The 11,160-nt window shown below is 50.0% G+C and overlaps 1 protein-coding gene across 1 annotated transcript; it reads right to left on the bottom strand.

Moving 5' to 3' along the window:
• Positions 1-249: 249 nt before the first annotated feature.
• Positions 250-4,478, bottom strand: LOC111527997 (protein FAM25A). The gene is made up of 3 exons (XM_023194594.3): positions 4,375-4,478; positions 2,344-2,406; positions 250-443 (listed from the first exon to the last, which is right to left on the bottom strand). The coding sequence occupies exons 1-3, from the start codon at positions 4,445-4,447 to the stop codon at positions 310-312; spliced, it is 270 nt and encodes an 89-aa protein (XP_023050362.2). The 5' UTR covers positions 4,448-4,478; the 3' UTR covers positions 250-309.
• Between the last annotated feature and the right edge of the window lie 6,682 nt (positions 4,479-11,160).

Genomic DNA, 11,160 nt, shown 5'->3' with positions numbered 1-11,160 from the left:
CAAAACAAAAACAAAAACAAAAACAAGAAAACAAAGTAGCTGGAAGAGGGGACTTGAAATGTACCCAACACATAGTAATGCCAAATATTCAAGGTGATGGGCACCCTAAACACTGACTGATCACCACACATTCTGTGCATGTAATAAATACTCAAATGTACTCCATAAATATGTAAAATATTTTATATCAACAAGAAAACACTTTGCCTAGTGTTTCCCTCCAAATGGGAATAAATCCAGGGCTCGATGTACTAATTTCACAGCTTTTTATTGAGACTCGGGAAGGGTGGACCGTGGCAGCAGGTGCACTCACTGTCCAAGTTTGCCCAGACTCTCTGCTGCATGGGTGATGGCATTTGTGACTGTGTTGGTCACTGTCTCAGTGACTTCCTTCATCTTTTTGTCCCCTGACTCTTGGGCTTTCTTTACGGCTTCGGCAATGGCTGTTGGAAAGAAAGAGGAAGAATGTCCTAGTGATCCACCCGCTGAACTTGTGTCCCCTTGAGTGGCCTGTGGGATGTGGTCATCTTAATGGATTAGTCCCTGGAGTGGCCTGACAGGACCAAGGGCAGCAGGACTCCTGGCAGAATGAATTTGAATTTGGTTTTAATTTCTCCAACAACTTGTATTTCTTCAACTGTGAGTGAGACTGAGCATCTACTCGTGGGTACATTGCCTGCTTGTCCTTTTTTTCTGGAAAATGCCTGCTTATGTCTTTTGGCCATTTTTATATTGGGTTGTTATATTGGATTATCATTTGTATTACAAATATTTTTTCATCAGTTTGTGATTTTTCTTTTGGCTTGGTTTATAGTTTGTTGTTGTTGTTTTGTTTTGTGTTTTTGGCTACAGAAAATTTCGAAGTTTTGGATTGTCGAATTTATTTAATATTTCCCTTATGGCTACTGGGTTTTTTTGTCATAGTTCTAAAGATTCTCCCCTCTCCAAGATTAGGCCGAAGTCTCTTATGTTATTACAATGTCTAAATGTTTATGATGTCTTCCTGCTCAAAACTTATATGTTGAAATCCTCAGCCCTAATGTGATGGTATTAAGAGGTGGGGTCTTTGGGAGGTTGAAATTAGTACCATGGGTAAAAAGGACCACAGAGAGCTAGCTCCTTCCACCACGTGAGGACACAGCTAGGCCCATCCACGAACCAGGAAGATGCCCTCACCAGATGCCAAATCTGCCATTGCCTTGATCTTGGACTTCCCATCCTCCAGGAGTGTGAGAAATAAATTTCTGTTGTTTCTAAGTCACCCAGTTTATGGTTTGTTTTTGTTTTTGAGACAGAGTCTTGCCCTGTCACCCAGGCTGGAGTGTACTGGTGCAATCTCAGCTCACTGCAACCTCCGCCTCCCTGGTTCAAGGGATTCTCCTGCCTCTGACTCCTGAGTAGCTGGGATTACAGGCATGTGTCACCATGCCCACCTGATTTTTGTATTTTTAGTAGAGACGGGGTTTCACCATATTGGTCAAGCTGATTTCGAACTCCTGAACTCTGGTGGCTCACCCGCCTTGGCCTCCAGAAGGGCTGGGATTACAGGTGTAAGCCACTGTGCCTGGCCTATGGTATTTTATAACAGCAGCCTGAGATAAGATGGTTATCTCCTAGTAAGTTAATAAATTCATTTATGTAAATTTAAGACCTTCATCTACCCAGAATCTATTTTGTTGAAACTGAGATATACACATGCTTTGTGCATAGTTCTACTCATAGCTCACACACATCAATTTAATATTTAACACAGAAGTTTACATGTTAATTTTTTTTTTTTTAAAGTTTTTTTAGACAGAGTCTCGCTCTGTCGCCCAGGCCGGAGTGCAGTGGCACGATCTCAGCTCACTGCAAGCTCCGCCTTCCGGGTTCACGCCATTCTCCTGCCTCAGCCTCCCGAGTAGCTGGGACTATAGGCACCCACCACTGCACCTGGCTAATTTTTTGTATTTTTAGTAGAGACGGGGTTTCACCATGTTAGCCAGGATGGTCTCAATCTCCTGACCTCGTGATCTGCCCGCCTTGGCCTCCCAAAGTGCTGGGATTACAGGCGTGAGCCGCCGCGCCCGGCCGTGTTAAATGTTTTGTCCCAGTATGCTGTCACATAGTCTTTTGTGACTTTGTCTTCTTATCATTCCACAGAGAGAACCATGTAGACAGTGCCCTAACGCAGTACGCTCTGCGGCCTCCGATGAGCATAGATAACTGCTCCGGCCAAGAGGCTCTGAACGGCTGCAACATCAGGGGCAGAGTTTGACCTGGTTAGTCAAAGAACAGACTGGCCCAGCACCTAACTTCCCTTCCTTCCTCCCTCCTTCCCTGCCCGACCTCAGCCAGCTGTACCTTTCTCTCCAGTCTCCTTGGCATGTCCCACCACCTCCTTCACCACTTCCTCCACGGCATGAACTGAACAGAGGAGACAAGTCCAGGGTGAGGTCTCAGAGCAGGCCCACTGCCCCCGAGTCCAGGGTGAGGGCTCAGAGCAGGCCCACTGCCCCCCAAGTCCAGGGTGAGGGCTCAGTGCTGGCCCACTGCCCCCCTGAGTCCAGGGTGAGGGCTCAGTGCTGGCCCACTTATCCTCACAACGGACCTGTATGTCCCTGGACATCCAAGGTGGGGCTCTGGGATGCCACCCCCAGCCAGGACAGACTGGCTCACGAGAAGGACCTTCGTCCACAGCAGGCTTCATTAGGAGATGCTGGGCCCTGGCTGCCGGAAGACGAGCTCAGTGAGCCCCATGAGGGCATGGGTCCCTGAAACCCCTTGGCCCTGTCCAGCCTGGAATGGCAATGAGCAGGCCGTCTTGCCAGCTGAGACATGAAGCCCAGGCTGGGCCTGTGTGCCAGGTCATACTCCTTTCAGGATGTGCTGGTGCCTGCCTCGGGTCAATTTCCAAAGCCTCATCCAGTAAAACCACATCTCTCAAAGCAATTCCTCCAAAAAGAGGGAATTCTCTGCCTACTTCATAGTTTTTTAAAGTGTGGGTGGTAGCGTGCTAGAACTGAAAGATTTCGGAGTCAGAAGAAATGGTTCTTACTCTAACTCTACCTTCCACCTCTGGGTTCCCTCATCTTTAGAATGGGAATCTGTTGGGATGATGAGACCCAGCACCAGGTCGTGGGGGCAACAAAGTCCCACGGAGACAAAGGAATGAGAAAAAGACAGTTTGAGAGAGAAATTGGACGAGGGAGCCATCGCACGTGTGGAGGCTGCAAAGGCCCCGAGCTCTGGGAGCCCACGCTATTTATTGGTGATCTAGCAAGGAAACAGGTGGTGAGGATGTGGGGGTTGAAAGGAAAAGGTGTATCAAGTGAATGAGAAACATATGGCTACTTGAGATAATGGGCGTGCTAGAAGCAAGGAGCCAGCAAGTCTAGCAGACATGCAAGCCCTGCCTCAGTTTCTCTCCCAACACTCAGCTTTTCTCCCAACAGGAATCACAGAAAACTCAGAGGCTAGTGAAAGGTTAAAGCAGGTGGTCCACACCAGCTGCAGAGTCACAAACAAAATACGCGTCTGCTGCCATTTAGAAAGAGGACACAAACTCAGGCAAGACTGTTTTTCACACAACCCACGGGTGGGACCTGGCTGGGCCTCCCCATGCACAGCTGCTGACCTCCGCATACAAAATACACTTCGGGACCGGGCGCGGTGGCTCATGCCTGCAATCCCAGCACTTTGGGAGGCCAAGAGGAACGGATCACGTGAGGTGAGGAGTTTGACACCAGCCTGGCCAACATGGTGAAACCCCATCTCTGCTAAAAATACAAAAATTAGCCGGGCATGGTGGTGGGTGCCTGTAATCCCAGCCACTCAGGAAGCTGAGGCACAAGAATCATTTGAACCCACGAGGCAGAGTTTACAGTGAGCCAAGATCACACCACTACACTCCAGCCTGGCGGACAGAGCAAGACTCCATCTCAAATACAAATACAAATAAAAATAAACATGCTGTAGGGGACTTGGATGACATTGAAAATGTCCTTTTTGACTTTGAACAGATCAGACTTGGTGACTTGTTAAGAAATCTCTGAAGCTTTAAAGTTATGGTAAAAATAAAAATCCATCTTCCTTTTCCTGCATAGGTTATTCAGAATAGGCTGTTTTGACAAGAAAGGTTCCCCAGATTTCCAGAGGGAAGGGTCCAAGCTGCCAGTGTTCACCCAGCATCCGGACTCATGCCCTGCCCCCAGGAGACCTCCCCAGCTCTGCACCCCTCAACTCTGTGCTGTCCTGGTTGGGCTGCAGACCAGGGTTCCTGAGGGGCCAAGGCCTCCCCCCAGGTCCTCACCTGCCCATTAAGATCCACCTCCAACAGACCCAGTCTGCCCCAGATCCCCCCAGCCCAGGTAGAAAGGAGCCCCAGGTCCTCACTGGCTCCCTCGGTGGCCTTCTCGGTGCGGTGGGCCAGGCCCTCAGCAGCCAGCTTCCCCAGGCCTCCCAGCATCGTGTGGCAGCAGACGGTGGCCAACTAGGATGCTGAGGACTGGCCCCAATGTGCTTTTATAGCTTGTTATACAACACGCCCTAGCCCCAGCCCAGTAGGAGGCTGGACAGGTGAGTCAGAGAGGGCGGCAGCAGGAAGGGGCTGGGTGGAACCACCCCAGCACTGAGATGGCAGCATCCCCTGACAGCATGAGACTTCTGTAACCCCGTCGTAGGGACCCCGTGAAGGATAGGGGCAGGGAGCAGGGCTGAGGCTGGACAGGAGAGATCTGGACATGCCTTTTCCTTTAGGCAGAGGGCCTGAGTCCCAGCCGCCCTGAGACCAAAGCTTCCCAAGCCTGGGCACTGATATGTACCTGGAGACAAGGCCTAGGATTCCAATCCTGCTGCTCAAGGTCCCCAGTGTGGCCTGGTAAGGGGTTTGGGGGTTCTATGGGCCTGGAGACCTGGGCAATGCTTTGGGTCATGAACACAAGTGGAGTGAGGGTGACTGCCCTCCCCATTCCTGGGGACCCTGGCTCTGCAGAGCAGTTTGCAGCCTCCATGGGATAGGTGGGGCGTTCAGGGTGGTGCCTTGCCCAAGGCAGAGGGGGGCACAGCACTGAGCAGAAATGTAGTCACCTGGTGCTACTCAGCTGATGCTCACTCACCCAAGAGGCTCTGTGACGTCAGCGGTGCCCTCCTATCCCCTGGCAGTACTGGAGGAGTAGACAGAGGCCTCCACCACCACTCAGGGAGATGCTTCTGGCCCTAGCTAGAATGCTCTAGAAAGTAGCTTCCCTGGCTCCTGGCACATCACATGAGGAGTGGCAGGGCTGCTCTCTAGTCACTCATGATGGACAGAGATGCCTCGAGCCACCTGCCACATGCTGCTTCCCTTAGTCACCAGCCCAACCTGAGCCTCCGTTTCCTCATCTGTAAAATGGGGATAGTGTGCTTTCCTGGCTGTGTCACTAATTGTCCCTGAGACAAAGCATGCAAGCTCCTGGTAAACACCTGTTTCCTCCACTCATCACTGAGGGGCTGGGAGGTGCCCTTTGGCAGTGAGCTCTGACCAACCGGTGGGGTGGGCCAAGGAGTAACTGGGACATGAGGCTGCCTTGGAGCCAGAGGGCTGGGGAATGTGACTTCCGCTGGCCAGGAGCCAAGGAGAGGTCTTCTCATGCTCCTGCTTCTGGGGTGCAGGCCTGGGGCAGGGGTCTGAGGCTCTCTCCCCAGTGCAGGCTCCCGGAGCTGCTCTCCTGGATGTGTCGGATCTTGATTAGTTTACTGGACTGTGGGCCCTCCCAGCCTGGGACTCGGGAGCCGAGACCCTCTTGCATGCCCACATGGTGTTTCGGGGCTCCAGGGCTACAACCAGTCCCCCTAGGGTGGGCAGTGGGTATCGTGGGCAGCAGGACCTCTAGGTCTCAAGGCCACGGCCCCACACATGCCATTGCTGTCTCCTTTGGGCAGGGGTGAATCACGGCTTAAACAATTTAGAGGGGCCCTCTTTATGAAAGGGAATTCAATCATATGCTTCTTGCACATTTTTCATTTATATACATATGAACTTCTGGACCCAGACAGGGCTATGAAAGTGGGGGGCCTGGAGCTCAGGCGGGCCCAGATGACCCTGTCCTCCTTTGTAACAGCCAGAGTCCAGGATGTTTTGTCCAGGGCATTGGGCTGGCACTGCAGAGGGTTGGGGGGCGGGGTGACCCCGGGGACACGGCTGGTAGGAATTGTGCTAGGAAACCTCAGGGATGCTCCCTGGACCTGTCAAAGCCCCTTCCCTGTTCCTTCTGAGGCTGTGTGTCCCCCACCCCCACAGGGGTCCTTTCTATGCCTGTTCCCCTTACAAGTGTCATCTGCCTGCTCTAGAATGGTTTTCAGAACCCCCACAGACCCCCTCCTCATGAGCTCCCACCCTCAGGTACTCTGCACCAGTCCCCTCTCTCAGGAGCTCACCAGCCCCAGACAGCCTGTTGTCAAGAGCTCGGCCACACAGCAGGACCCTGGCCCCACTGCCCAGCCCAGAGCCAGGCCCACCACAGCCTCTGGGGACAACTCGACATGGCCTCCACATGGCCCCTGCCCATGAGACCCTGCCCTGCTAATTTAATGCACTGCCTTGGTGTGAGCACTGCCATTCTAATGACAACACACCATGGCCCTAGACCTCCTGGGCAAGGCTGGGTCCAGACACAGATCCCGAATGTCTTCGGGGGAGAAGACAAGAGGCCTGGGGAGGCCCAGGACCAGACATGGGCCCCAGGCCCTGGTGCCCTCCCACTTGGCCTTCCAGCTGCTGCTGCTGTGACCGATCCCTGTCCACCCAGCCCAGCCCATGGCCCCCAGAAAGCCATCTGTGACCCATAGAGGGCAGACCCCTAAGAGTGGGACCCCTTTGTAGCCAAAGAACCTGAGATAGCCCCAAATCCTCCTAACTATGATGGATCCTGGTCTGAGGGGCTGGGCTTAGGTGACTCCTGCAGGGAACTTCACCTGCCTGGATGAGGTCAAGGGTGAATTAGGTGTGGCCTGCCCTCCACCACCCCATCATGGAAGAGGTTCAGCCCACAATGGCCCAAGGGGGCTGCCCTTGGACCCAGGGACCCAAGTCAGCATATCCTGAGTCAAAAGGTCAAGCCCAGCCTCAGGCAGGGAGAATCTGGCTTTGACAGGAGCAGATACATTCTCAAGGTGGAATTTGCCCAACAAACTAGCTTGGCAAGCGACTAGCTGGCTGAATCACTGAGTCAAGGAGAGCCAGTGTTTCAAATAGCAATTTGCCAACTTAGCAATTACCAATTCTGAAAAACAATTTGTTTATTTGAAGTACTTAAATACTTAGGCTGTCTCATGTCTGAAGCATGATGATGCCTTGTGTGATTTAAAGGACAGATGTCACAAACGCCAAGAGTTTTCTGGCAGTCCATCCTGCTGGTGTCTTCTCCCACTTTTGTTCTGTGGATTTGAGCTCACAGCTTGTGCTGTGCCCACCACCTGCCCACCCTAACGAGAATCCCAGAGACTTGGCTGGCCAGTCACCAGAGGAAGAGGGGCCCGGCAGCACGCCAGCATCCACCCACCTGTGGGTATCAGTCAGGCTCCTGGTGGAAGCCAGAGGACGCATTCAAATGGGTACTTGAGGAAAGGGCCTGTAATCCCAGCACTTTGGGAGGCCAAAGTGGGTGGATCGCCTGAGGTCAAGAGTTAGAGACCAGCCTGACTAACATGGAGAAACCTCATGTCTACTAAAATAAAATACAAAATTAGCTGGGCGTGGGGGCACATGCCTGTAATCCCAGCTACTCGGGAGGCTGAGGCAGTAGAATTGCTTGAACCGAGAAGGCGGAGGTTGCAGTGATCTGAGATGGTGCCATTGCACTGCAGCCTGGGCAACAGAGTGAGGGATCTCAAAAAGTAATAATAAAAAAAATAATAATTATTCTATTTTGAATTGTGGTAAAATATACACAAAATTTACTAACTTAATCACTTTTAAGTATACAGTCGGAACAGAGGTCAAGGAGAACCCTTGGGTTGGGTAATATATATTCACATTGCCATGCAACCAATCTCCAGAACTTTTTCATCTGACAAAACCAAAACTCTGTATTCGCTAAGCAACTTCCCATTTTCTCCCTTCCCCATGTCCCTGGCAACCCGTTCCACTTTGTTTCTATTAGTTTGCTTACTCAGTCTAGATGCTTCACATAAGTTAGAGAACACAGTATTTGTCTTTTTGTAACTGGCTTATTTCACTTACCATAATGTCCTTGATGTTCATCCATGTTATAGCATGTGTTAGAATTTCCTTCCTTTTTAAGGCTGAAGAATATTTTATTGTATGTATATACCACATTTTATCAATTCATCTCCCTATGGACAATTAGGCTGCATCCATCTTTTGATGAGTGTGAATACCACTGCTGTAAGTATCAGTGTACAAATATTTGTATGAGACCTTGCTTTCAATTATTTTGGCTATATATCCAGAAGTGGTATTGCTGGATCATTTGGTAATTCTATTTTTAATTTTTTGAGAAACTGCCTGTTCTCTGGTGAGCAGGTCTATATAAACCTACCTGCAAAGGCCAAGGAAACTGAGATACCAAAGAAGGAGGCTGACAAATGAAGTTTCTCAGAAACATACATTTAATAGGCATTTATGAACAGAAACCAAATCAGGGATGGCACCAAGACAAGATGCTGGATCCCTGCACTGTTACCCCCACCTTCCTGACCAGGGCTTACATAGCATAGGGAAAGGGTAATGCGTGCTTCAGTAGGGATGTGTACGGCCAGCCACGGTGGCTCATGCCTGTAATCCCAGCACTTTGGGAGGCCGAGGTGGGTGGATCACCTGAGATCAGGAGTTCAAGACCAGCCTGGCCAACATAGTAAAACCTTGTTTCTACTAAAAATACAAAAATTAGCCAGGCATGGTGGCAGGCGCCTGTAATCCCAGTTACTCAGGAAGCTGAGGCAGGAACCTGGGAGGTGGAGTTTGCAGTGAGTTGTGATTGTGCCACTGCAGTCCAACCTGGAGTGAGACTCTGTCTCAAAAAATAAAGAATAAACTTTTAAAAAGATAAAATAGAAATCGTAGATGAATTCTTGGAAGTGGGATTAATCAGAACATGGCAGATTAGCATCCAAGATGGAATTGCTTTATTCTCATTCAAGGTTTCCCTCAATCTTCATTCTGACCATGCTGGTCACTTTGCTGTTTGTTCCTCAAACACACATCAAATGCTTTTCTGTCTGTCTTGGCAGTCATCCTGCCACCTATAATGTCAGCACTGCTTTCTGTCGTCCCTTTAGTCAGGTCACTGTTCCAATGTCAGCTCCCTAGAGAGGCTGTTCCTTATCATTCTACCTAAAATAGCCCCCAATCACTGTGTCCCTTCAGCCTGCTTCCTCTTCCTGCTGCGTGTACTACCTGAAAAAATACTTAAGTTTGAACTTCCTAGAACATAAGCTCATAAAAGCAAGAACTGTGTTGCACCTGTCCTCTCCCCTACCCCAGCATTTAGAAGAGGAACAGAGACAGCATCCAGTGAGTGTTCATGAATCAAGTCACTGCTTGGCAGCATTCAGCACTGTGACCACAGCCTCGCCTATCTTCAACTCTTTCGTCTTTTCTTATCCTCTTCTGCTTTTCCTCTTCCCACTCTAGTAGCCACTCCTCTGGGGGCTTGTCCTTTAAATGATAATAGTCCTTACCAACCTATTTTCTGTCCACTTCATCTGTTTTTGAGACAGGTCTCACTCTGTTGCCCAGGCTGGAGTGCAGTGGCATGAACATGGGTCAGTGCAGCCTCCACCTCCTGGGTTCAAGTGATCTTCCTGCCTCAGCCTGCCATGCCATGTAACTGGGGCCACAGGCATGTACCACCATCTCCACCTCATTTCTTGATTTTTTTTTTTTTTTTGGTAGAAATGGGTCTCACATAATTTATTGCCCAGTCTGGTCTTGAACTCCTACACTCCAGCAATCCTTGCAACTTGACCTCCCAAAGTGCTGGGATTACAGGCATGAGATAATGTACCTGGCCTTACTTTTTCTTTTCTTAAGATACAGGGTTTCACTATCTGGCCCAGGCTGGACTCAACTGCTGAGCTCAAGTAATTTCCCCACCTCAGCCTCCCAAGTAGCTAGGACTAAAGGCATGAAACCACCTTGCTTGGCTTGTCCAATTTCATTCTACACACTCTCTCAGTATTTAAAGAGCTGCTGTTGCTCTTCATTCCGCAGCTCTACGTCAGATTCATGCTCTAGTCCTGTACATCCAAATGATGACTAGACGCTGCTGGCTCTGCTCTCTCAAAGGCACACTGAGCTTAGCCCATCTACAAAACTCTCCCTTTTCCAATCCGGCTTTCCCTCCTGCATCACCTATCTCTCTACATCTGGAACCATCAGCAGCTGCCTTCGTAAGGCACCTCGGTCTGGCATTCAGAAAACAGCCCTCTCTTGCCAGAGCCACTTGGTCTTGGGTAGCAAAAGCCACATGCAATCTAAATCAAGCTTTCAATCATGAGAAATCACAGTCCTTCTTTTCCCTTTCTACTATACTCCAGTGTGCTTTTTTTCTTTCCTTTCTCAATTTTAATAAGCAAATTGTACCACCATCTTATTCTGAGATGCTCCTTTTTAAAAGCTGTAGATCACATTAATGGATGTGTTTACTGCTGGGAATATTTTCCATGTGCAATGATCTGTAACCCTCTTTTTTTTTTTTTTGAGACGGAGTCTCGCTCTGTTGCCCAGGTTGGAGTGCAGTGGCACGATCTCTGCTCACTGCAAGCTCCGCCTCCCAGGTTCACGCCATTCTCCTGCCTCAGCCTCCTGAGTAGCTGGGACTACAGGCGCCCACCACCATGCCCTGCTAATTTTTTGCATTTTTAGTAGAGACGGGGTTTCATTGTATTAGCCAGGATGATTTCGATCTCCTAACCTCGTGATCAGCCTGCCTTGGCCTCCCAAAGTGCTGGGATTACAGGTGTGAGCCACTGTGCCCAGCCAATCTGTAATCCTCTTATCTCAACTAGCTGCACTTTATTAGTTCACATCCAGTTCAATTTATAAATTAAGAGAGGTGCCATGGGCCAGGCATGGTGGCTGGCCTGTAATCCCAGCACTCTGGGAGGCTGAGGCAGGTGGGTCATGAGGTCAGGAATTCGAAACCATCCTGGCTAACACGGTGAAACCCCATCTCTACT

This window comes from Piliocolobus tephrosceles, chromosome 9, assembly GCF_002776525.5.
Source record: "Piliocolobus tephrosceles isolate RC106 chromosome 9, ASM277652v3, whole genome shotgun sequence".
In the NCBI taxonomy this organism is placed as follows: domain Eukaryota; kingdom Metazoa; phylum Chordata; class Mammalia; order Primates; family Cercopithecidae; genus Piliocolobus; species Piliocolobus tephrosceles.
Note: the sequence above shows the minus strand (reverse complement) of the source record. Positions and strands in the feature narration are given on the sequence as shown.